Source organism: Falco naumanni, chromosome Z (assembly GCF_017639655.2).
Source record: "Falco naumanni isolate bFalNau1 chromosome Z, bFalNau1.pat, whole genome shotgun sequence".
Taxonomy (NCBI): Eukaryota; Metazoa; Chordata; class Aves; order Falconiformes; family Falconidae; genus Falco; species Falco naumanni.
In genome coordinates, this window is record NC_054080.1 from 8,384,595 (window position 1) to 8,410,709 (window position 26,115).

At 47.1% G+C, this 26,115-nt stretch overlaps 2 protein-coding genes across 3 annotated transcripts; both read left to right on the forward strand.

The window, feature by feature from the left end:
• Positions 1-410: 410 nt before the first annotated feature.
• On the forward strand, positions 411-17,981 carry LOC121081014 (maternal embryonic leucine zipper kinase-like). Of its 2 annotated transcripts, none has more exons than XM_040579576.1 (6): positions 411-987; positions 1,284-1,388; positions 1,834-1,950; positions 4,128-4,196; positions 5,286-5,378; positions 17,855-17,981. In XM_040579576.1, exons 3-6 carry the CDS (start codon positions 1,870-1,872, stop codon positions 17,936-17,938), a joined length of 327 nt encoding a protein of 108 aa, XP_040435510.1. In that variant the 5' UTR covers positions 411-987; positions 1,284-1,388; positions 1,834-1,869; the 3' UTR covers positions 17,939-17,981. The 2 variants fall into 2 exon arrangements, with proteins under 2 accessions (XP_040435510.1, XP_040435511.1); XM_040579577.1 differs by lacking the exon at positions 17,855-17,981 and adding an exon at positions 6,103-6,258 and having other exon boundaries at positions 414-987.
• On the forward strand, positions 17,956-23,888 carry LOC121081221 (tektin-3-like). Its single transcript, XM_040580076.1, is given in 6 exon segments — positions 17,956-17,994; positions 18,460-18,922; positions 18,925-19,043; positions 19,530-19,613; positions 21,602-21,669; positions 21,910-23,888. Coding segments are annotated over 6 exon segments (1,161 nt in total). The 3' UTR covers positions 22,298-23,888.
• Positions 23,889-26,115: the final 2,227 nt, after the last annotated feature.

Sequence of the window (26,115 nt, forward strand, 5' to 3'; positions counted from 1 at the left end):
CAAAGCGGAGCGGCCGCGGTGCCCGGGGCAGGGCGCTCTCGGGCCGGGCGGAGGGGCCGCACGGCACGGAGGGGCCGCGGAGCATGCTGGGAAGCGTAGTCTCCCCAGCGCGGCGAGCCGGGCGGCCACCTTGTGCGCGGCGGCAGACGCGGCGGCGCCCGTCCCGCGCCGCTGCCCGCCGGCTGGAGGAGGCGGCAGTCTTCCCGACGGGAGCGCGCGCTGGTTCCCGTCTCTGTCGGGACGGGCCATGGCAACGAGACGGCAGCGGAGACCCTCCCGCCATGGCGGCGCCCACTCGCCCAGCTCCGCCCCACCTCCCTCCCGTCATGCACTGCGCGCTTCCGCCTGCTCCGGTGAAGTGCTGCGCGGTGATTGGCCGCTGGGCCGCCCCGGCCGGAAGCGGGCGCCGTGGCAACGAGAGCCGAACGGCAGCGGCCGGCTAGGTCAGCACTGCCCTCTGGTGGCTGCTCCCCTCGCCTGCGGTTGCCGTCCCGCCCGGGTGGCCTCTCGCCGGTGCTCTGGCGGCAGGGCCCTGGGGAGCCCGAGAGGCCCCCGGCCCGCAGCAGAGCTGGGCCGCTGTCGTCGTGAGCGCAGCGCTCTGAGCCGCCTCTTCCCGGCGCTGCCTCCCAGGCGCAGACTGCAGGAGGAGGCGGCCGCTGCAGCGTCCTCTGGGGTCCCGGTCGCTGCCCTGCGGAGGAGGCTGTGGCGGGGCCGTTACCGCTGCTTTTGCAGAGCAGCTGCCCGCTGTCCCTCCCAGGCGTTAGCGAGGAGCCCCTGAAAGAGGCCAGCGCCTTGTGCCGTCAGCCTGCGGCGTCCGGGCTTACTTGCCCGGTGATTTTATTGCTGGGTGTGCAGCACCGGAGCTGCAACAACGGTGCTTTCAGTTTCTGTGGGTCTGCTCGGAGTGGAGGAATGTGGGCACTGGCTACGCTTTCTCCTATGAGGAAATTCTCCCGTACTATGAATTACATGAAACAATTGGAACAGGTAGGCATAATCTACGAATGCGTGTGTGCAATCTAACTGTTTCAGCGTTTCTCAGAGCCTCTCTAGAATAACCGTTACTGCAAAATCTGTAGGTCATGTTGCATGTGTTTTGGGGGACAGAATTCTGAAAATGCAGTGGGAAGTTGGGCGGCCATCACTTCTTCCTCTAGTGAAGACTCTGCACAGTGTACGTGCTATGTAGTCCAGCATAACCGTGCTATTAAAGGCGTGAAAGCATGTCATCACTCTGAGCTGTAAGCATCTTTTTTTTTTTTTTTTTTTTTTTAAAATTCTAGGTGGGTTTGCAAAGGTAAAACTTGTACAACGCTTCCGTGATGAACAAGTTGCGATAAAGGTCATGGACAAGCTTGCTCTAGGAGTAAGCTGGGAGATACTTAAAGGTTGGTAGAATCTTTTGTTGTTCCTGTGGCAGCAATGCACAGATGTGGCAGGTCAAAGTGCTGCTTGCTTGTCCGCTTGGCTATTGATGAATGCTGTAGACTTGAAAGAATTTCAACAGAATACCACAAATCTTGTGCCCTTTTATAGAGAGGGTGACGCTTGCTGGCTGTGAAATTGAGAAAGCTAAAGATTATGACAGGAATTCAAAGATAACGCTGATGAGAATACTAGCTATTTTGTGTCTGCCCCTCTGGTTTCACTGATTGATGTGCCAATATTGTAGGGGAGTAATGGCGGAGCTGTTGCTGGATTGAATTTGAGCAGTTGAGCTGTATGCTCTCAGCTGCATGCTGTGAAGCTGTGTGTTGCGCTATAGTCTGTTTACTGTCAAGTACAGGCTGTCTAGAGTTGGCCATTTCATAGCTTGCTGTTGTGGTCTTTTAGGATGACTTGCCTCATGTTAAACTAGAAGTTGATGCCATGAGAAGCTTAAGTCACCAGCCTATTTGCTGGTTGTATCATGTGATAGAGACATCCAAGGAAATATTTGTGATCTCAGAGGTAAGAAATGGTGTTTCTACCATGGTGAAGGTTCCTGGGTTTAGCTGTAGTGGTAGATGATAACAATTAAATGAAACCATTCTTAAAATTTATCTCAATGATGAGTATGTTCAAGATACTTTAGTCTAGAAATGAAGCTGGTAGTATGTTCTATGCTTTCTCTTCTTCTAAAACCCACTCCTCACTGTTTTACAGTGAGTGGGATAACTCTAACTCCTACCTTGGGCTTCAGTTGTTTTAAAATAGCACAAGCAGGACCCCAGAACTCCTGTGTGTTTGTCACCTCCTTGGCAATTTGTATTGCCTGTGATGTTAGCATGATGCATCTGTTGCAACATGTCAGGCAAGAGTCTGACTTCTCAGCTTGTTTGGTGTGCTGCACTGCTGACCCAGGGCATGCTTGGGCACTACTGCAATAAAGCAGAGGGAGTGGAATAGTATCCTCTAGTTGCTGTCCAGAGCTGCTGTCGTTTAGATTTCATTGCTGTATTCTAAATACAGTCTTTTTTTCCCCTGTCTTCATGCAGTACTGTCCTGGCAGAGAGCTGTTTGATTACATAGTCTCTGAGGACCATCTTTCAGAAGAGGAAGCTTGTGTGTTTTTTTGGCAGATTGTTTCAGCCAGCAGTTGCTTATGTTCACAGTCAGGGATATGTCCACAGAGATCCCAAACCAGTAAGTGTGACTAGGAGTCAGAGTTGCATAAATAATAATGAACAGCCACTCTTATTTCTTTAGAAGCCAGAGTAAGTCATACCTTCTCCATTCACTTGTGCTTAGAGCTCTTTATCTAACAAATGTCTTCTGGAAGAGCGTTATTTCTATGTGCTATTGTATTCCTCAGCTGAGCTGGATGTGGCTATAATGGAGGAAGGAGCTTCCTCTGAAAGAGAAACAGGACAACATGCTCCAGCTGGGAGTGGAGCAGAGACATGGATCTGACTTTAAATGTTGCTTAGGTGTTTTTGCTATCCCCTTTATTCCAGCTTGTACCTGGAGAGAGTCTTTATGGTGCCACCTTGTTGTGCAAACCATTCTGTTTTCATCCCCAAAGGAAGAAGTGACACTGAAGGCTTAAACAAGCGATGGCTAGACAAAGGGTGTAGGGGGGAGATACATGCTACAGGACCCAGGCTGGGGCTTTGCTGTCATTGCAGAATTTAAGTGTAGGTTTAGGGGGTGAAAGACTTGAGTGCACTTCTGCTTGAAGGGGTTAGGAATTAGCATTTTTAGAGATGCTGACACTCTGAGAAAAGCAAATTCTTAGTGCACAAGCGTTTTCCTAGGCAGCTCATGAAACCTTTGTCTCCAAAGGACTCCCTGCATGAAGCATTGTATGTACCTTGTGGAAGGAGTTGGCTTGTAGCTGGAGAGCTGGCAGATTCCTAGGATCATGTAAGAACTTGGGTGGGAAGTGACTTCTAGAGGCTTCTGCTTGAACCTCCTGCTAAAGCTTCCTGGGGCTTTATCCAGTCACATCTTTGAACTATCCCAAGGATGAGGCAGTGCAACCTGTTCTGCTCTTCACTGTCCTTATAAGGAGAAGGACTTTTCCTGATTTCCCAGCTGAGTGTTGCTTGAATGTCTGTTGTCTGTGATTATCCCACTGTGCGCTGCTGTGAAGAGATTAATTCAGTCTTCCTCCCCTCCTTGTAGATATTAAAAGGCTGCCACGAGGTCTCCACTGAAGCTTTCTCATCTAAAGGCTGAACAAACATCTTTCCCTCAGCCTCTCCTCATTGAGCAAGTGCTCCAGCATCCTGAGCAGATGGGTAGCCATCCACTGAGCTTACTTCAGTTTCTTTCCTGTACTAGGGGACAGAAACTAGCTGTGCCGAGCACAGAACTAGAATAACTTTCCCTAGTCTCCCAGCTGTGCTCTTTCTCATACAGGCCTTGATACTGCTGGCCACCTCTTCTGCCAGAGCAAACTGCTGCCTCTTTTTCAGCTTGCTGTCTATCAACCCTCTGCCCCTCCCAGGCCCCTCTCAGCAGACAGGAACTAGTATTCCCCATCTGGAATATGGGGTGTACTCATTCGCAACCAATCAAACTCCAGAGGAGAGCTTTAGGTAGATTCTAGCTGCTAATGTCAAGAAGAAATAAGGGGAAAGAAAGCATAGTTTCTTGGACACTTAGGTTATAGAAGCATTCATTACCACTTTCTGTCTTACCAGGAAAATCTGCTGGTTGGTGAGGAACATAATTTGAAGCTGGTAGACTTTGGACTTCATGCAAAACCAAAGGTAAGAGTATTGGTTGCTTTCCAGAGCAGAGCTAAATCAGTTGCTGCACACACATACGAAGTGCATGTTTGACTTGAGTGCAATGCAGAGACTTGCCCACAGACCCTAAATTCAGGGTGTTTGCATCCAAGCTGTCATCTGGTTGCTAATTACTTTGTAAGGCCTTAAATGCATGAGAGAGCAGTTAACTGCATGTAATGACCAGACTGTTGGATCGTTTACTTCTCTTACACTTCATCTTTTACCAAAATCTAAGGCGGAGATAATCCTATATGTGTATCACCTGCTGCCACATATAAAGGCTTGTAATACAAAGCTTATGCTGGTGCGCATTTCTTCAAAAAAGACTTGTATGTATGTGTATATTGTAGATAGAATCAAATAGTTTATTCCTGTTCTATTTATAAATCCTCTGGTTCTGTATGCTTGTACTGAGTTCTTTCCTGTTTTTAAAATTAGTTCCTGGGAGCCCTTTCTATTTTTCAGCTTAACTGCTAGGTGGGTGCTATTAATAAACAAGCTAATGGGAAAGAGGTCTTACTGATCCAAAGACAGCTACTTGTCCTCAGATCACTTTATTTGACTTGTGTTAGAAAGAACATCTTGCAGGCAATCAAGACTATTAGTCATCTTGATGGTATAATGTCATCTTACTCTGATCTTAGAACAAAGCCTGGGAAAAGTACTAACGTGGTTTTAATAAGGAAGCATTTCTAGTGGTTCTTCACAAAGTTCTTGCACTAAATATTTGCATAAATAACCAGCTAGCTGCCTGACAGCAGTTCTTGGATCACTTCTTTCCATCTCTCTGTGGTCGCAAAGGCAAGTATTCTTATTGGAGGAGGTGCTGTGGGACTGCTAGGATAATGGATGAATGAGCAACTTGGGATCTGAACATTTAGAGGATACTCATGACCTCACACAATTTTTGCCTAGCGAAGCCCTGTATTACACCAAAGCAAAATATAAGGTGAATGTATAAGCACGGCAGAGCAAGATGAATCCTCTGAGGCCTTTAATATGCCAAAGGAGCCTTAAGCTGTGTTAAAGCTAATGCTTCTGTGTGATCAATTTTCTGTGTTATTCTAGGGTGGCCTTCAATATCTCCTGAACATGTGCTGTGGAAGCCCAGTTTATGCAGCACCAGAGCTGATTCGAGGCAAAGCATTTGTTAACTCAGAGGTAAGTAGCACAGTTTTGGCTTAGGGTTTTTTCCCCCACCCCATGTATTTAAAGGGGGTGAGGTTCAGATGGGCTGACTTGATTTCACTCTTGAATACTGCTGGGTAACATTGCTTCAGGTAGTTCTCAGAAGCTGTGTGACTAGCCTCAACAGTCACAGCCTGGAACAACACATCATGCTCTTGGCCACAAACCATGCAGCTGGGTAGTTTGTCTCTGGCTAATCCTTTGCTGTCTCGATGTGTTGCTCCATGTTTTACTGCCCTACAAAACAGTTACTTCAACTCCTTCCTTCTACTGCACATTCTTTCAAGCAGTGATTTGTTCTGTTAATCATCCAGCTCTTGTTGCAAGTCTTTGTGTGGTCTCAGTATCTTGTATGCTTTACCAGTCCTGTCTTCAGCTTGAAATTCATGTATGAAAACTTGCATTGCTGGGTCCAGGGCTGCAGCTCTCCCCTCCATGTGGCTGCAATGGTCTCAACTGAGTGACACAGATGGCCCTTCGGGGCATCCCCGTTCAGGATGCCGGTGGTGAGGGTGATGCACACTGGAGTTTAGTGTGCCAAAGGAATATGGACTGTCCTTGAGGAAGCCAAAAGTTTTTGATTCACATGATGCTCCTGCCCTTGTTTTCAGACCCAGCTGCCAAACGACAAGTACATAAAAATGCCAAGTTGTCTCCTTTGACCTTTTTTCCCCCATCTTCTTTTCTGCTTTTTTAGAATCATCTCTAGGAGATTGGTCAGATTGACCTCCATACGTCTCCCTTGCAGATTGCCCAGATCACTTCCTGTGTTGCAGTTTGTGGCCATTGCCCCTTGTTCTGTCACTAGGCACCACTGAAAAGAGCCGGGCTCCGTCCTCTTGACATTTGCCCTTAAGGTATTTGTAGACATTGATAAGAGCCTCTCTCAGTCTTCTCTCCCAGCTAATTATTCCCAGTTTTTACACCTCCATTCCCTATATTTTGTCTCTGAAAGTGGGCTCAAAGGGCTTCTCCACAGCAAGGCACATGCCCCGACACTCCTGTGCTGGATTTTTGTAGTTACTTGGCTCAGGGTAAATATTTGTTTCACTCTAGTGGGTAACTCTTTTTAAGGAGTCACTGCCCGTAGCTCTAGCCTAGGCAGATACTGCTGCTAAACAGACATCACTGAGAAACCTTGCTGTGCTTAGGTGAGTGGTGGTCCCACTGAAAGCCCAGAGTTTTGTTACTGGTTTCTCAGGTGTCGCTGATCTTTATAGGTGCTCTGGCTGCTCTAGTTGTTAGTGATTGCAGACAGTCAGGGCAAGCACATCACAGAACCGTTTCTCAGCAAAGGGTGGAAAAATGCAAATTTCCTGGCATATTTTTCTGGCTTTCATTATATATTTCACATCTAGTTATTTTTTGCTTCATTATCTTTATATGGTTTTATCTATTGTCATTGTTCTAAGGTGAAATCAGGATGTTTTATTTTGCTTTGTAGAGCTGATGGGTGAAGGTAGATTGTGTTCTGGCTCAGGCCCACCAGCAGCAAGGCCCCTCCTGCCCACTCTCAGATTTATTTGTGTGATGAGTTTCTGGGTGCAGGACATCTTTGTCCAACTGTTTTTCTTCCCAAGGACTGTTGGTGACACTGGGAAAGCCCAGCCTGTGTGGCTTTCCTGCTGTGGAGTGGGCACAAAACAGCAAGCAAGGGGATGCTCTTGTTAATATTGTTTATCCACATCTTGCTACTCAGAGAGACTTGTATCTCTGTTAGTGCTGTGTGGTACCAGGCAGAAAGCATTTTTGGCCAGCTTTTTTAACACAGGTTAAGAAAAAAAATATGGTTGAAGAACAAAATGGGTGATGTCCGCCATACAGCCAGTCTGTATTGGGTAAGGGGGAGTCCCCAGTTGCAAGTATCTATGCAGTCCTTGAGCAGCAAGAACTGAAGGACCTGTGCTGCAGGTATGCTGCTGAGGCTTCAGCACCAGAACTAGAGCCTGTCTCCATGAGGATATGCTCGTGATTCCCCTGTGGTATGCAGATACCTGGCATGGCTTCCCCCATCTGCCTTGGGGAGGTATCTGGCAGAAGGGGCTTTGGGGTCCCTGTAGATTTTTTTCATGCACCAGCTAGTTGTCCAAAAGAATTTCTTCCTGGGCAAACCCCTGGGAATGGATTTTGCAGAGCTCCCTGCAGCTGCAGCAGAACAAATCCTACTGTGCACACATAGATCAACAGAGAGGTGGCTTTGGGAAATCTGTGGCAATAAGGAGTCCTGCCGTCGGGTTGGCGGTACCTGTGTGTAAAGTACATGGGCTGTGTCTCTGGGTGGGTTGCTCATTCCTCAACTGCTCTGCACCCCACTCCGTCCCAGGAGTCCTGAAGAGTGCTTGTGCCTTTTATTATAATTGTGTAAGGCAAGAATCAGGAAGAAGCCATGGATTTAGAGGAAAAATGAGAGGCTGGCACATCCCTTTGGGGGTTGCAGGTGAAAATATCAGCTGTCAACTCAAACCCCAAACCAAAATGGCCTGTAGGTGCCTTTTGGAGCAGACTTTTATGAGGGTTGAGTGTGCAGAGACCTCAGTGACTTTCATCTTCTTACCAATTTCTCTGAGCAATATTCATCTCTCCAAAACATGCCAGAATTAACCTTTTTCAGGAGGTACAATCAGAAAACACTTTTTGCTTGAAAATACTGGTTGCTCGCAAGGGAATAAACCCATTGATTCAACCCTGCTTTTACATTATCTTTAGCACGTGCCACATACTCCATCTGGCTAAGCGGACCACAGTGTTCCAAGGATAAAAATTACATGTAATATGAGATAAAGTATCAGGAAAAATACTGATGGGATGAATTCTTAATGATAGTTCTAAAGGCCTGTGGCAGGGCTTGGCAGAAAAGAAACACTGCTCGTGCTGGCTTGTCACCAGGGGGACAGATGCATGATGAAAGACACTCACAGGAGTAGGAAAAAAAGGAGTCTTTATTAGGAAATTTCATCTGCCCTTTCTAGCAAAAAAATCTGCCAAATGCTATCAAGTAATTTACAGGATCTAATCTGACCTCAGTGGTCTTAATTATTTATCAACTTTACATGGAAATGGTTTCCCTTTGTTTTGTAGTAAACACCCTCAGTAACCCTCAAACCCCAGCAGCTGCTGGTGTATGGAAACCAGAGTGTGATGCTGACCTAAACCACCAAGGGCCCTGAGCATCACAGGCCGTAGCTGGGAGCAGATTGAGATTCATCTCACTGGTGATCCTTCTCTGGCATCCTGGCTTGTTCTGGGACAGCTCTAAGGGCCAGTCACAAATGTGGTAAGAAAGTAAAATTTCGTGAAAGGAAAAGACAGTTCAGATTCAGGCTGTGATTCCAGCCTAACATTTGGCCAAACGAGGTAGGCTGCTCTGTTTGTGTTATCCAACCACTAAATGTAGTTGGAGTTTAAGCTGCCTATCAAAATGGCTTGTAAATACACACGCTTTATGCTTATCAGAGCTTTCAGTGGCCAAATCTGATAAAAGGAAATCTTGTCCGGAGTTAGAAAACCCCTTGAGTAATCCTGAATAATAAGTGATAGTGACATATGGAATTATTGCTTCATTTTTAGCAGAAGTAACTCTGTAGGTTATCTCCTTGCAGAGGTATTAAAATCAGTCAAGCACAGTCTGGGTGGTGTTTTAAAACAAACTGTAGGTACAAGCACTGTGCGTTTTGTGCGTATGTTAGGGAGGGAGCAGCCAAGGCCACCTGTATCTTGGAAAGTTCTAATAAAAGTAACTAGTATCTAAATTACTGTGTTGTGGCTGCAGCCCTCTGAGGTCCCCTGGGTAGATATATGGGGCCGGAGCAGAGTAGGTGTTCCCTCTACTTTTTCTCAGCTGCGTACTCAAGCCTGAAGAGTGGGCCGTATCCTAAGCCCAGGGAGGGAGGAAGCATGGGAGAAAGGCTGCAGTGAGCACTGGCCAACTTCCTCTGACCTGGGAGGAGTTAGGTCAGCACCCCCCCATGTCTCACTTGTTTATCAAGAGTATTTTTTCTCTGAGCTGGCTGCGTATTTCCTGACCTGGATGTACCACATGCATCCCAGCAGAGCCTTGCTCACAGCTCAGCTGTGGGGCATTGCTGCTGCAGAAATAGAACGGATGCATTCCAGCAGCTTAAATACAACATCAAGTAGCTCCCAATGCTGTGCCCAGCAGGTTTGTGGCAACCATTGCCGTAAGGAACATTTGCTGCATCTGCTGAGCATTTATGGAGGTAACTATGCACTAGGAAATCTTTTTCTTCCCCCTGAGCTGGACCAGTATGATAGCAGTGGGGAAGGGTACTGCAGACCTAGCTAGCATCATGCTCTACTGGTGGAAGTGCTACACGGACCTTTCTCTTCTGGGGCTCCAGCAGTGTTTGGAGTAGCCGGTCTGTTGGGATTGTTTGGTATTATTTCCTCATCTAGGCAAGCGCTACAGGCCAGGAATCAGGGGCTTTTCTGCAGCAAAGGCTCCTTTCCAGTTGTGTCCTTCTGAGCAGCAGCAAAAGACAAGTAAGGGTTTGTGCCACAGGACAGTGCAGAAGCGCAGCCCTTCTTTGCAAACGTTTGCTGCTGTGGTGAAGAATGTTTAAATGAGTGTGGAAAGAACACCTTGGCAGTGCTGCAAGGGGAGCTGAAGAGTGAGGAGAGACAGGGGAAGAGAGGTTCTTTTTCTTTCTTTTTAGAAGCATTTTCCATGAAGGCTGGGGTTTTTTCCAGACAAGTTTTCTGGGCACTTCCACAACAGGACTGCATTCAGCTCTCACTGTTTCCTGAGGAGGCAGAAGACAAGGTCGTTTTGATCAGCTCTGGAGATTTTGTGATCCTTTTGCTCTCTGTGAAATAGTAGCCTGAATATAATGACAGGGAAAAAATAAATATCATAACCCTCCTCCCCTTTCCAAGCCAAGCCCTTGTCAAAGCAGTAAAAAACTTTATAAACAATAGCCATCCATGACATAAGCCAGTCCATGAGTGGCCTGCCAAAATTCACCTCAAGAAAATAGATCCAAAAATAGATACTATCCTGTAAAAAGCCCCACAGCCTTAAAGATAGTCTTCCCATTGTGCTAATTGCTTTCACATCTTGCTCTGAAATAAGAGTGCACACAACCATGGAGGGGCCACTAATAACTCGCTTCAGCTACGCACAAAAGCATGTGCATAGCATCAATTATGCAAGCCATCTATTTCTACTCGGCAGATCTCAGATACACAATTTCAAGTTTGTGTGTGAATTGCACAGAAATAATGAGGCTGGTTGTAGTGTTAAACAGCATGTGGTTAAATGCTTTCTCGGGTAGGGCATTTCAAGGCAAATATAAACTGTTTTCATTTCTCTTCTGCCCCCTCCATCAGTTGTTGGACCACAGTGCTGTCAGCTCTGAAGAGTTTTTGCCTGGCCTTCTCCTTGAAAAGAAGTCAGCCCCTGTGGTGGTTGGCAGGTTGCAGCTTTGGTAAATCAAGGGCCTATCTCACCAGCAAGTTGGGATATACAAAGGAGAAGTAGCTGGGAATGGTTTCATAAGGCCTTTCCTGTGTGCCAAGGAGGTGACCCCAAAATGTGACCTTGTGTGCACTTGGTTGGAAGAACAAAACTCCCGTGAGGCTCCTGGCAGGTCCAGGGAACCAGAGATGTGGTGTGGTGCTCTTCATCCTCTGCTCTGGGCATGCATTCATCTTTGTTCATGCTGATGTCTAGGCCTATTATATGACTATGAATCAGTGGGTGTGCATAGGACTGTCTCCTACTTGCTTGTATGCCTCTCTGTGTGTAGAGTTGGTTGAACTTTATGGTGTGAGCAACCCCTCTGCTTGTTGGATGCAATTTAAAGTATGACTGTCCCACAGCCTTGGACTTTGTGGTGAGGCCAACACAGAGAGCAAAATCCAGGACCCCACCCACAAGCCCATGGTGTGCTGAAGTGGCTACAGGGAGACTTTCTCCAGAGTCACTGGGTTTTATTTCCTATAGTTCCTTGGGCACTGCTGAGAACATCACCAGGAAATTATTACGTTTTCTGAGATCACGATTGCTGTGATTACATCAGTTATCTGTGTCTTAACCTTGTGGATGGGCAGAGCAGCCTGCTCTGAGCATCTGTGATTTTGAGGTTGTGACTCATTATGAGAGCTCAAGGAGGGATTTATTCATGCCATGTTTATTGTTTGGAAAGCTCAACCAAACGCTACTATTGTTAGCTTGAATAATTCATCTACTAGTCTACTTTTTGATCTCTTTATTGGTTTCTCTCTTCATTAAGACCTTCAAGTTTGGAGGTGAGGATTATCTTCGTCTAGAGCCAATTTTCCATGCCTGGTATCTTTGGAACCCAAAACTTCAGAGGTAGATTTTCAGTAGGTCTGGCCTTGCTGAAGGACTGAGGGTGTTTTTGGGAGAGTCAGCATTCATCTGCCCTTGATGGTCGGTTAGATGTCGAAGTCTGGGTATCGCTCTGTGCATCTTTTATGGGACATGGAAGAAATGCACTTTCCTTTGCACAATTTGCCTAATGCTAAAACCAGCACCTAAGATAGTTCAGATAATGGCCTCTGGAAAGACCTGTTTCTTCCTACTGACTATAAAGAAAAATTACTTAGATTGCAGTGTCTAAACTTTGGTGAGGTAGCTCCCATTCAGTGTGTCCTCATGGGCCAACCTGGGGCAGCTGGGCTTCTCTCACATGTCGTATGTAGCTCCTGAGCTCCAGGGCAATTTTGTGTGGGGACAGAGAGGTATGTCAGTGTCAAATTGCATTTGTGTCTCCACACAGGAGGTCTCGCAGGTTTGACTACATCTTTTTCCCAGTGCCTTTGAGAAGTTTGGTGAAATGTTGCCCTGTAGACAACAGCCTCTCCCTCAGTTCTCAGGCAGGGCTGGAGGTGGGACGTGCTCGCTCCATCAGGACGAGGGTATGAGAGGGGTGGGAATGGACACCCCTGCCATTGCACCAGGGAAATGAGGGTGTGGGCAGGACAGGGAAGTTTTGCTTTGCTTCCCCTTGCTGCAGCCTGCCCTTGTCCTCTTGCAGTTGGTTCAAACATATCCCCTCAGTTTATAAATAGAAAAGTCAGGGTGGGGAAGGAGATGTGAACTTCGGCAGAAAATGCAGGTTCTGGGAAAACAATCACTAACCCCCTCAACAATTTTTTAAAAAAACCCACAAATGCACATGAAATACATACATAAGGAATGATTCACTTAGGTAACTGTCACCGATTTGTGCAGAATATTTGGACTGTCGCTCACTGCTGTTTCAGGGCAACAGGATACATAAAGCGCGCTTCCACCTCAGAGAAAGACAAGGTTTCACAGCAAGCATTTTTCACAGTTTTTGTATGAAAAGCTCCTGTGTCAGAACAGAGCACAGGACAGGACTGCACGTACTGATGTGCTGACAGTGCGAGATGGTTTCTCCAGCCTTCACCAGCACATGCAGACAGTCTTGGCTGCACTGCAGCATGAACTGTAGGCTGATTCTTCCTCACCTTATGCTATATTTACTCCAGTACAGGCTCATGTACATCACAGAGGTAATCCCACCTTAAACCAGAGCAAGGGAGAGGAGATGGGTCCTTCTGGGGCAACCTGTTAATGGACTGCATTTTTGTAGCTATTTAAGGATATCAAGAGAGTGACTCAAATGAGTTGGAATTAATGGCAAATTGGAACTTGGCATTGCCTCTTATTTATACATGGATATTTACCCTGCTGGAGCTCTGCCTGCAGAGCACAGATCAGTGCCAGCAGACTGGGGAGCTGGCTTTTCTAAGAAGACCAACCAGCAGGACGGTGGCACTTTCAGGTGCTGCACAGGGCTCTGGAGGAGCCAGCACAAATTCCTGAGCTTCTCTAAATGACAAAGGTTTTTGAGGGGTTGTTGATGGAGAAGGGGAGAAGCCCAGATGATCTCCAGTGGCTGCCCCTCTCCAAAGCTGGCTCTTTCTCCTTACCAGCGTGCCCAGCCTCCTCTTCCTCTCCTCTAGGTTTGGTCTGCAGCCCTCCTACTGCAAGTCCCAACCTCTGCTGTGGCAGCAAGGGGTCAGAGCTATCTTTTTCCATCAGCTACATGAAGAGATCAAAGCAGCCCAAGCCTCACCTTGAGAGTCCTTGGCCCTCGGTGTTTCATGGCCAACTCATCGTTTTCACCAGAATGTGGGAAACCCAGTAAAACCCTAGAAAGTCTCATGTGTTTCCCAGTCAGATGGAGCCTGCTGCAGGACCATGCCCATGGCTGCAGCTCTGTGTGCAGCTGGTCCCTAGGAGCCAGCCTTGCTTTCATAAATAGATAAAATCTTGAAGCCTGTTTGACTCCCTGAAGTAGCCCTAGGCCAGATGGCAGCATGCACTGCCTGTGAGCATCCTGGTGCTTCAAGTGTGACAGCATGGGATGCACCACACACAGTTCAATTTTTTTTGAAGCCTCTAGGAATTAATGTGACTTTTGAAAATTATTCTGGTACTGAATAGACAGTTGATCCCTTTCAGGAAGGTACAGTGTTTATAGGAGAGACAGCAATATTCAAAAGTGGCATAAAACCGAGACTGAGTGATGTTACGGGTTCATGTAGACTCATGGTGGATGCTATAAAAGATCTGGATCTGGGTGTTTTCAGAAGGGCAGCTTATGATCCAGTGTAATGCTATAGTAATAGATAGCAAGAATGTAGAGCTGTGACAGAAAGATTGACACTTTTTGGCAGTAGATTTTGTACTTAGGCATCTTGGTGTATTTGCTGTCATGGAGTTGTAGTCACAATTAAGGAACTGAGCTTCATTACTTGAATGAATGGAGGTGATGTGAATAGTCTGGTTCATTCAGTGTGGTACCCAGAGCATGAGGGATTTGGGGACCATTTACTGCATGCAGTTGATAACTTCTTGCTTGAGAGTCACTCAGCTTGTGAATGTGACTGCTTTACCCATGCCAGTTCTCCTCGTCTTTGTAGCTTTTAGGTATGTCACAAGCCCTTCACTTGAAAAGCCACCCCAGACTTTGCTGGGACCAAAGGGTCATACATTTTGCTTAATGTAGTAGATACTTCAAAAAATGCATGGTTGCCTACCACAGGGTGGTGTCCCTTGTTGTGTAGTGATTAATCTAAACAAAATTAGCTCCAGCCAGGGAGTAAGAGTAGTGTAGATGGATGCTGGGAGCATGCAAGGACCAGAGAGCAAGACTGGTCCAAGGGTGTGTGTGTTGCCTTGCTTTAATTGAAATTATTTTATCTGGTTTAGCTATAAAAAAGCAACTTGTGTGCTGAACTTTTTATTGCAGTTTGACTAAGTTGATTCTTCACCCAGCTAAAGCAGGACACATGTTTAAAGGAAAAACAAAGTGTGCCAGACTTTGTATACACAAAGCAGTTGGAGTTATTTTTTATGTCAGATCTTTGCCAGTTGAGGCATGGCTTTCTCATGGGGGCAGCTCTGGGTGTGCATGTGCACCGAGAGGAGGAGCAGTGGGGCAGGGTGTCACTGCACTCAGGACAGGCTGTAGAACACATTGGTACAATCTCAGCCTGCAGCTGCAATAGCTGGGAAAATGGAAGGAAACTGAAGATGACTCTAAGACAGATGGATCAGCCTGGATGAGCCATCCACGTAGCTCACAGTTAATCTAAAGTGGTAAAATGAAGCAAATGAAAAGGTTTCCTCTGGATGAAGTGGGACACAGAGATCCTCACAGCAGACCTGATGGGGTGTTTTAAAAAAATTGGAGAGAAACCCCCTTGGGTTAGCCGGAGCAGCTGTGCTAGCCCCCACTGGCACTATGCGGCTCCTCCTGTTTCAATGCCTTTTCTCAAGCTAAAGCCTGAAATAACTGGGGAAGGGCCCTCTCCCAGGAAGTAGTCCTGATGACACCGGGTGCCCCTGAATACTGCCCTGGTGCTGTGTGAGGCTGTGCTGCAGTGGGGCTCCTGGGGGCACTGCGCATCTCCTCATCTGGGGTGCAAGCACTCCCAGCCTGCTGCACCCTCCTGCCCCAGCAAGGCCTCCGCTTGCCCAGGAGCACCAGTGCTGGCACTGGGCTATGTAGTGAGGGCACTGGTTTGCCCACAGGTGGCACCTGGTTGCCCAGGGGCTGTAGCGGGTTGCCTGCTGATGGCACCAGGGTTGTCCAGGGATGGGATCAAGTTGCCCAGCAAAGGCACTAGGTTGCAGAGTTTGTGCTGAGTTGTGCAGGGGTAGTGGCCCCGGGTTGCCCACTGAGGGCACCAAGTTCATGGGATCATAGAATATCTCAGACTGGAAGGGACCCATAAGCACCATAGAGTCCAACTCCCTGCTCCTTGCAGGACTACCTAAAACTAAATCAAATGACCATTCAAATGACCATGACTAAATCCAAAAAGACCATTGTTCAGCTGCTCAACACCTATCCAACCTGGTTGCCCTGGGGCTGCACAAAGTTGCCTAGTGAGGGAAGTAGGTTGTCCAGGGCAGGAACTAGGATGTCAATGTGAGCGTATTTTCTTGCCCAGGGGTGGCTCCGTCAAGTTGCTGCATCAGGTTGTTGTAATGGCTGCAGGATGTTGCCCAGGAAGAACCTGGTCACTGAGCAACCTGTGCCCGTGGCAGTGCTCCCCTGGTCCTGTGTCACCAACTGCACTGGGGATGCTGCAATGCCTGGCGGTGCTGCCACCAAGCCTGACGGCACAGTGGTGAGTAGACACCCCTGCACGCCGGGCACCCCCAAAACCCTGGAGCACACCCTACACCCAGGCAGCTAAGGGTAAGCATGTGCTTTAACAGGGAGGGGAGGACTAAAAAAGCCAGTATTTCTTCTAATTCCCCCCCAATATCTCTTATATCATCCAAATGTACCCAAATGAGGTGATCAGTGGCTCCACAAGTGTGTCTGTGTGCAGGGGTGGTAAGAAGTAAGCGTCACCCTGGGATGGTTTATCCCGAGGGGGATGCAGGGGCATTTATTTCAGCTGGAAATGTAGGGAGAAGTAACTCCAGTCCATTCCCAAGGTTTTTACCTCTCTTTCTGAAACGTGCCTGCCAATATCTGAAAGGGAGTAATTTATTGGCAGGGGTGGGAGCCAGGGAAGTCATCTCCCATTCTCTGAATGCTGTTGCTCAAGTATAAATAGGGAGCTAGGGAAAGTGCAGTCATTTATCCCTGGCAGGGACAAAAGGGCTGAAGTGATTGGTTTGTGGAACCAGCACGCACAGTGGTTTTTGTTGGACCTAAGCACAGATATTTCATCCTCAGTTCTTCCAAACTGGCTTAGAGGGTCATGTCTGTGAAAGTCTTTTTGCTACATTTGCTGCCTATCTGGTGCCCACAGCTGTGCTGCTTTCAAGTCAGGTACTGGGGCAGCCTATGCCAGCATGGCCAAACTTGGGCAAGGCTTGGAACTACAGTCCTGAAAGTTCATTTCCTAGTGGCAGGCTGTGCACTCTCCCCTCTGACTCATCCCTATTTTTGTCCAACTTGCCCTAGCTAAAGGACCTGTTACTCTCCTGCATTTGCTGTTTAATAGCTGCATTTTGAGACCCTGGCATTCAAGAGGGTTACCGTTGGTGTACAGTCACAGCAGCTCACAGGCAGAGCTGCCTCTCTCTGTGTGTCTCCCATCTATTGCCTGTTAAGCTTTCCAGTAGGAAAGCCTGAGTCCTTGATCCTACCCTTGTGCAGAAAGAGGCATTCTTCATGGCAGAGGTGACTAAAATGAAGGCATCTGTCTTTCCCAAGGTTTTTTATGATTTTTAAAAAAAGCCAGTCTCTCTCAGCTCACCTGCACGTGCAAAGTGATCAGGTTAACCCAGGAGGAACAATTACACCTCTAGTCAAGGGACTGCTTCTGTGGATGCTTTGTTCTAGAATAGAAGTGAGTTTATTTCATGCAAACATCCCATTTTTAAAGGCATAATGTTGATTTCATACTGTAACAAATAGGATTTAGCACATGCTTTGTGTCAAACCCCACTCCCATCCAGGGATCTTGTAGTATGCCAGTGTCCTCATCTTTCATTGGGGCTTTGAGCCAGGCTGGGAGCAGTGAGGATAGGATGGTGTTAGAGGAAGGACTCATCTGTGCAACATGGCAGGTGGTGACAACAGCCATGGAGACTTATTCTGCCAGTGGGTGACACCTGTAACCACACAAGAACTTCATACTGTGTACAACATGCTCTCCTGAACATTCATCCTCAGACTAGGTGTGCTGGGTACCTTTGGTGGCATTCTGCATTATATTTCTGGTAATAGTTGACGAATTACCTCAATCTGAAAAGAGCAATAGCACCCACAGTGTTGCCTGCAGTTACTGGTAGCAAAACTTCCCTGTGTGGCCATTCCTCCTAGGGTTACTGTAAGGTTGGGGTTTACGAGCTGTTCTGAAAAGACATTGTGGGGTATCTCCTTTCCAAGCACATTAATTTTACATCAGGTGAGCCAAAGACATTTTTCTTCTTTTGCAAGTCAAGATGTGGCTGTTCTTTTTAGGTTGACATAGGTGGGGATTTTTCGAATTGGGATATAGTCCTGCAGAGCTCAGCTCACCTGCAGACTCCTCACTTAAGCATTTAATGCAAGTGAAGATAGAAATGATGAGGATGAAGTCGCTTGCCCACAAATCATGCTGGGTAGGTAGCAGCTGTGTGCCCAGAGCTATTTGGGCTGATAATGGAACTTTTAAAGAGGAAATTTCATCTGAAGTACTTTTAAGATCAGCAAGTATGCCAGCCAAAAGAAACAAATGGACAGCAGAGAATTATCAACTCAAGTTTGATTGGACTGGCAGATTTAAGGAAAAGGAAGGCATAATATCTGTTGTTCTCCTTAGCAGCCATATTTGTTTCTCTCTGCATTTCAAGACCTGATGCTAGATACTAACCACAAAGTCAGAATCTTCTCTATACAAATGCTTGGGCTGCTGTCAGAAGGGATTTGTTTTCAAGAGGTTTAGGCCTGGACAGGTATTGTGTGGGTGCTGTGTGCATCACTGCTTGTATTATAAGTTGCATGTGTTGCTGTAAGATGTAACACAACTGCAGCAGCTCAGTGACATTGTCTCCTACCTCCTCTGTGCAGGACACATACCTGAATAGCAGTGCTCAGGAATAGAGCTGGTTGGCTCTCCCTTGACAGCAATGTACACTCATCAAAGATCAAGCCCTACCAGGTTCCTACCTGCCATCAGCACCATGGCTTCAAGGTGTAAGAACTGTTTTCCTTACAATCCCTTGCCTCAGAGCTTCAGCCTCCTCTGGATGTCCCACACCTACTATCAAGCAGCTGCCATCAACCCAGCTTTGGCTCCCTTTTCCAAAAGCTCCCAGGGCTTAGCTCCCAGCAAAGCGCTGCTTTTGATTTCTGACAGAGCAGCCCTCTTCACCCGGTACACCCCCGATGACTGGTACAGCTCCAACCTGACCAACAACAAAGAGTTGGAGACTTCCTGGCACAGTGCAGAGCATCTGAGAGTTGAAACCTCCTGCATGATTCCGAATAAATATCAGCAAACAAAGAAAACCCAAGCAAAAAGCACCAGAAACCTGGGAGAATGTGTCAATGATTTTGGAAGTCAGAACTGTGCCATGAGCTGGATGAAATGACTGGGGAGAGCAACACACTCACAGACATGAAGAACCGACAGGAGAGAGCCCTGGCTGAGATGGAGGCCCCTCTCCAGGTAGCACCCTGTCCGGTGGGCTGCAGGCTGTAGCCTCCTGCTGAGACATCTGCAGCCTTTCAAACATCTAATGAAGTTCCATTACAGCTCCGTGACATCTGTAAAGTTTTTATTAAGAGACCATGAGTTAAGTTAGCAGTAAGCAAATCCCTTGCCATCTGCTGCATCCCCTGTCAGCACATCCTAAGCACATCAGAACAGTATTTGCTTAACCAAGTATTTTTATAAGTGGTATATCCAAAATCCTGGTTTGTGAGACAAAAGCCCATGTCTTACAGCTGTGGTGGCACCACAGACACGTGTGCTCCTTCATGTGGATTTAATGCTGATGTTGCAGCTCAGCTGCTTCTTGTCAGCTAAACCTGGGTCCTGTGCTGTCACTTCTGTGCCCACCTGTAATTTCTTTTCTTACATCACTGGACATGGGGAGCATCCCTGTAGGGAACACTGCCCCAGTAGCCAGCAGTGATGACAAGTTCCCAACAGGTTACTTGGGAGTGCTTGCATCACTGGGAGAAGAGGATGGGCATCAACCTAGTCCATGATAACATGGAGAAACAGCTCTTCACAGTAGGTTTGGCAACACATATCATGTGTTACCTAAACCTCCCCAGACGGATTTTGCAGCCCTGTTCCCTCACTGATTCCTTAGTGCTGGTGAGGTGCTGAACTCTTCCAGCCCAGAAAACCTGCTGGACCAGGGGATGGCGTTCCCCACATAGCAGCATGCCCACATGGTGTGGGTAAGACTTGCCCTTATAGAGGAAGGAATAGCTGAAAACCAGCTGTGTGTTTGTGTAGCATATCAGGGTCCTCTGTCCCTCTTCAAGGAGTTTGTGAGACATTGTCCTGCCTTTCAGAGTCCTGCCAGAACAGGTTCTATATGTATCTATGTCACAGACATGTATCTGTATCACATACATTTATCTCTATCTATGTATTACACACATATGCACATACAGATACGGAGAAAGCAGCGCATGCCCGACAGCTTGTCTGGTTTTCCCCACTCTATGCATTGGTCTAATAAAAGATATTACATCTACCCCCAGCTTTGCTTTGCTCAGAGCAGTGTGGCCACAGTAGGACCGCAGCTATGTGTGCTTAGAATCACAGAATCGTTCAGGTTGGAAAAGACCTTTAAGATCATCAAGTCCAACCATTAACCCAGCATTGCTAAGCCCACCACTAAACCATGTCCCTAAACGCCACATCTACATGTCTTCTAAGTACCTCCAGGGATGGTGACTCAACCACTTCTCTGGGCAGTCTGCTCCAATGCTTGACAGCTCTTTCCATGAAGAAATTTTTCCTTATATCCAATCTGAACCTCCCCTGCCACAACTTCAGCCCGTTTCCTCTTGTCCTGTTGCTTGTTACTTGGGAGAAGAGACCAACCCCCAGCTGCCTGCAGCCCCTGTCAGGTAGTCAAAGAGAATGAGAAGGTGCCCCCTGAGCCTCCTTTTCTCCAGGCTTAACACCCCCAGTTCCCTCAGCCACATGTCACAGGACTTGTTCTCTAGACCCTTTGGCAGTGTATTTTATAGAAATCATAAAAATGTGCACTCCTGCCTGTCTTTATATAGTCTGCTTTAAATTATGAAGAAGAAGTGAACATGATGAGAGTTGGCACAAGATATGAGATCCTAATGCACGGTACAGCAAAATACAATCACTGCAAGGGCATCATGAAACTGGGAAGAAAATTAAAGCCCCTAGGGCTGTGAAGCCACTGCTCCATTAGGTTTTTTTTCTTCTGAGTCAGGCCATAAAATAATTAAAAGATTGAATTTAAAAGTCATGAGATTTTAGGAAAAAAATCAGACCTCATATCACCATAATGGCATTTTGGATTTTAAGTGTTTGGGACACATTTAGGCTGTGCTTTTAGCTGGCACGTGCAGACAGGAGGGCTTAAAAATTACTAGTTTTGGAGCACTAAGCACCTCCCTCCAGTAGCTGCAGCTTCACAAATTCAATAGATGTGTGCTGCAGTCAAGTGAGCTGAGAGCAGCACATGCCTTCCTCCTGTGGAGCTGAATGTTTCTTAGAAATGACTGGGGATTTTCACCAAAGTCAAGTCCATCTCCTCTTGTCCAGTATGGGTGGGATTTCTCATGGGGAAGAAAACATTTTGGGAGTAAAAAGGGCAGGTGGTGGTTGGAGATGGGGATATATAGCACTGCTGGTCCAGGGAACCACTACACCTCTTCATATCAGGTAAGGATCTGTCCCTGTCACCCTGTAGTGGAACTAAGCAGCACTTGACATTGATGTTAAGCTGAAAAAACACTTGGCCACCCACCCCGAAAGTGAATCAGAGGCCACAGCCACAGCACCTTCTTATCCCCTCCCAGTCACTGCAGGCAGGCTCAGCTACGCAAGCGAGTGTGCTGGGGTTGGGGGGCACTTTCTCCACTCCCTGCCTGTCTGCTTTGGCAAGAAAGACAGGCAGGTGCATTCTTGCTGTGTGCAAGGTTGGAGAGACCCAAGGGGATGAGTGTGACCAGGAGGACTGAGCACAGACACTGGTGGGATCATGCTTTGCCTTTCCCCAGGAAGTGGATGTCATTGGGTCCAGCCAGGAGAGGATGCAGTGGTGCCTGGATAGGGTGGCCGCCCAGCTCATGTAAGGAGGAGCTCCTTCTCTCATGCTGCAGGGCTGATGTGTGTTGGCAGCTGTAACGGGAACCCCCAGCTGAGCCCCTACCTCTACCCGCATGCTGCAGGTGTAAAACCTGTGTAGGGTCCCTGAGAAGTGGGCAGTGATGCTCCTGGGAGCACTTGGCTGCCCATGGGGAAGTGGAATGGGGAGGAAAAAGTTCCCCCCCGTACATCCCCACCCCTGGCTGTTGTTTGTGTGTTGAGGGTCCAACAGAGCAGCCCAGCATGAGCTGGAGATCAACCTGGCCCACAGGCAGATGGCCCACAGGCAGATGGCCCACCGCATCGTCAAGTGCCATCACCCAAGGAACACCTCTGATGGCATCGGCTACTGCCGAGGGTTGGAGCAGGTTGAATGCGTGCCAGGCAGCATGCAAGTGCCGAGCTGTCCCTGGGATGTGTGGTGCATCTCCCTGGCAAGGAGCTGGTTTTCCCCAGCTCACTGTAAAGGCATATGTCTCTGCACGGCACATCCATCCCACCTGGAGACACTCACCTTGGAGTGGCCATTTCTCACCATAAAGAAAGAACAACCCCCTGCTATCAGCTGGATACTGAATGTCCAGCAGGTGCAAGCAGCTCCCACCTAATGAAACATTCTATCCGGGTTCAGAGATCAGCCTGAAAACAAATTCAGTCCAGCACCTCTGCACAGCTCATTAAGTTAATGCCCATTTTGAAAGATGTGTCAGTGCTTGGCTGAGTGCTCTTCATTGATGTAAAGTTGTCAGGGGGGGTTCACCCCTGTGTAGAGATGACCTGGCAGGGAGCTGAAATGACATAGAAGATAAACAAGTAGAGAGCATGGTCCTGGGATAGAGTTCAGCTGCTTTTGGGTGCCAGGAATTCGGCTTTGGCTGTGCAGTAAATGAGTGGTGACCTAAACCAGCACTCGCAGAGGTATGCCCTAAGTGGCAAAGGGCTGTGGGAATAAATCTGCTGCTCACACAGGTGCATGCAGTTGATGGAGGGGTGTAGATTGTTTCAATTTTTCTAATGTTTTAATAATTATTCACAGTAGAACTCAGACATATTTAGACAGGCAGATGAATTGCAAATGATTGGTGCTATAATTCAGAGACAGGTAAAGTGTGCCAAGAATCAGTGTGTTTTAAATGACTTACGTGGTATTTAAGTCTCTTGTTGACCTTGTTCTGGACTGCTGCACAGGCATGAACTTCAGCTTGAATGCATAGCCAGGGAATCAAGTGTTATCTAATGCTCACTCAATTTAGTATGAAACTGAGGTAAATTATAAGCAAAACCAATTGACTACAATCTGCGCGCTGTTGTGAAGCTGGGAATCACTTGGCATTTAAGTGCCTCAAATGTAAACATGAGGTCTGATTGAAATACCTGTATTTTGGGGACAATGGTTTGTTTGTCTGAGCTTTCACAAGTATCACGGTTGTCTTCATGACTATGTTATCATTTGGTAAGTATTAATGAACAAAGGGTATCCAGAGGTTTCACTTTCATGCATCTTCTGGCAGTTAGTTCAGAAATGCTGTCTGCCCTGTGGAAAGTCTCTGCTGGGGGGCATGCCACGGGGGTCACAGGCTTGCTTCTCCTCGAAGGACATGCTTTCAGCCTCAGTGCTTTGTGCTTGCTGCATGATTATCCTTGTGTTTCCTGCATTGCTCTGCCAAGCAGAGGGAGTGCAGACCATTGATGGACCCTGGCTTGCAGCAGTGGGTCTCATGGAAAGCTTTCCTGAAAAGTGCTTGACACAGCAGTGATTAACTGAGCAGAGATGGGCTTGCAGCACCTTATATAGATTTTACTTCAAAAACAGGTTCATCAAGTGGCAACTTGAATTATTACTTAATTGCTTTGATTATGAGCAACATAACAGCTGTAACAGAATTACAGCCTTTTCAAGGAAGTGAGCCATCCTGGAGAACAGGAAGAACATCAAGTACAGCTGCTACACTGTCAGAAAGGAAGTAGCATGCATGCAAAAATACTGCTGGATAGTCAGCAAGCCACCAGAGCTCAAAGAAGCTCTCTCAGGGGTCTCTAAAGCATGGATACAGTCACACAACATTGTGCTCAGCCACCTCCTTGGGCCATAACGAGCAGTTTTGGGGGGTGCCCCTAGCTGTGACTAGCAGAGGTGGGCTGGTCAAACAAGAAAATCTCACATGTGACATTAAAATAAAATGGTCTGTAGAAGAATCACCCTCATTCCAAATGTCTTTGTAGGGCAAGACCTTTCTCTTCCTTTTGGCCTCCATTCAACAGCTTTCTGTGTTGCAGCAGGTCTTTACAGTCCTTAGGAATTGGTAGAAAATTCTCCCCTTGTCTCCCAGAGTGAAGGTCTGGCTCTGCACAATCCCTCCCTCCCTTCTTTAGCTGTGTCATCATTTGGGTTGGCTGCAGATTGCAGGCTGTTCCCCAGCTGTGCAATGCTCTTGCTCTCATGGAAGGTGCCAATTCCTCAGTCCATGGCGCAATAAAAAGGGCATTTCCCTCCTGCTCCCAAGTCCTTTTGAGGAACAGTGAATATCAGCTACAGATGCTAACCTGCCAGTCTGGGCGTGATGAGAAGCATCCTAGAGCCAGTATCCTGTCCCCTGGGTTACCTGTAGCCAAACCTCATGGCAGGTCTCTGGGACCCCACCAGCTGTTGTGTGCCCCACTCCATCCCCTGGATGGCAGATACAACCACCCTGTGTACATTAGGCGTGGGAGCAAAACTTTTATTCCAGTTCTCGGTGGTCCACCATTGACAAAAAAAAGAATATCAACTACTGCGCCATTCTCTTCCCTCAGGATCTTCTGGTATGTGTGGTTAAGGCAAAAGTCTATCAGCATCCCTGTGGGAAGGATGATCCCACAAATTTTCATAGAATCATAAAATTGTTTAGATTGGAAAAGACCCTTAAGGTCATCAGATCCAACTGTTAATGCAGGACCACCAAGTTCACCATTAAGCCATGTCCCTAAGTGCCACATCTACATGTCTTTTAAATCCTTCCGGCAATGGTAACTCAACCACTTCCCTGGGCAGCCTGTTTCAATGTTTAACAGCCCTTTCGGGGAAGCATGTTTTCCTAATATCCAATCCAAATCACCCTTGGGGCAACGTAGAGGCTTTTTCCTCTTTATTATTTCATTTGATTAATTAGGTCATTTGACCATTTCTGGAGCCTTGCCTGTGAATTCTTACCAGTAACCTTTGAGCAGCCAGTGACCTGTTGAATTGTTAGATAAAAAAAAGCTCAGGCAACTTCCCTTTTCCTGCTGCCCTCCAAGAAAGGGACATGTTGGCATACTCTTGGCACACAGTAGCAATGACAGCTGGTCACATTTTCCAATCAGTTTATGTTTTCTTAGAACATTTTCCTTCAGAAAGCGCCTTTTAATCAAAAGGAAAGCTTGTCTGAATGAAGATGTTGGTTTGAAGGACATTTTATAATAGAGAAACAAACACAGCAGGGTTAATAACTGAAGTAGTTCTAAGACATAAGTCACTTCATTCTACTAATACCACTCGTTTGTTTAACATTCTGCAGGGGGCCAACCGATGTCCTCCTTTTCGTTCTAGTACCATGATGACCACGTGTGGTACAGAGACGGTTACCTTCTGCCCCATGGTGAACCTACGGGCCTCCTGCATCAGTAGCACAGGTGCTGCTGCTGCTGCTGCTTCTTTAAGGCATCCAGGCCACCCTGAGCTCACATGACCCAGCTGTTTGGAGAAGTAAGCTCCAGCCTGCCGCTGAGGCCCTAAAAATTGTGCCAGAACTCCTAAAGCAATACCTTTTCTCTGAGGAGTAAAAAGTTCAAAGGTCTTTGTTACGTCGGGATTCCCAGTGTGGGGGCCTCCACAGGTTTGCTTCAGCCACCTCAAAGCAGCTTTACCCTCTTCTGTCCCATCAATAGACCCATTGCAGGAAGTTTTCAGTAGCTCATACCAAGGTTTCATGAATCATCCATAGTTGGCTCTTCAAAGCCAACAGCATCCGATCATTCTGAGAAATGCCCATCATCCCTTGAGAGTTTTAGGCTCTGGGAGGTGGCAAACAGCCTCTTTCTGTTTAGATCCCAATTGTCTCTGGCCTTTCAGGATTTCAACCCCCAAATACGTAACTCACTCCTGGATAACTTGAGCCTTATACTTTGATACTTGATATCCGCTAATTCCCAAGAAATTGAGAAGGCTTATAGTCAGGGAAAGACACAGTTCTCTAGTCTCTGCTGTGATCAGAATATCATCTGCATATTGTAGAACTGGTCCCCGATAATTTTCTGTTCTCCAAATTTCTAACTCCTTTGCCAACTGATTTCCAAGGATTGTCAGACTATTTTTAAAGCTTTGTGTTTTCTGTCCTATTTCTGGGTTTTCCTATTTGAAAGCAAAAAGCTCCTGACTGTCAGTGCCCAGGGGAATACAGAAAAAGGC

Coding starts and splice junctions, on each gene's coding strand:
- LOC121081014 (XM_040579576.1), top strand. CDS start 1,870: ATGAGAAGCTTAAGTCACCAGCCTATTTGCTGGTTGTATCATGTGATA. Junction 1,951..4,127: donor AAATATTTGTGATCTCAGAG/GTAAGAAATGGT, acceptor CTGTCTTACCAG/GAAAATCTGCTGGTTGGTGA. Junction 5,379..17,854: donor AAGCATTTGTTAACTCAGAG/GTAAGTAGCACA, acceptor TGTTCTTTTTAG/GTTGACATAGGTGGGGATTT.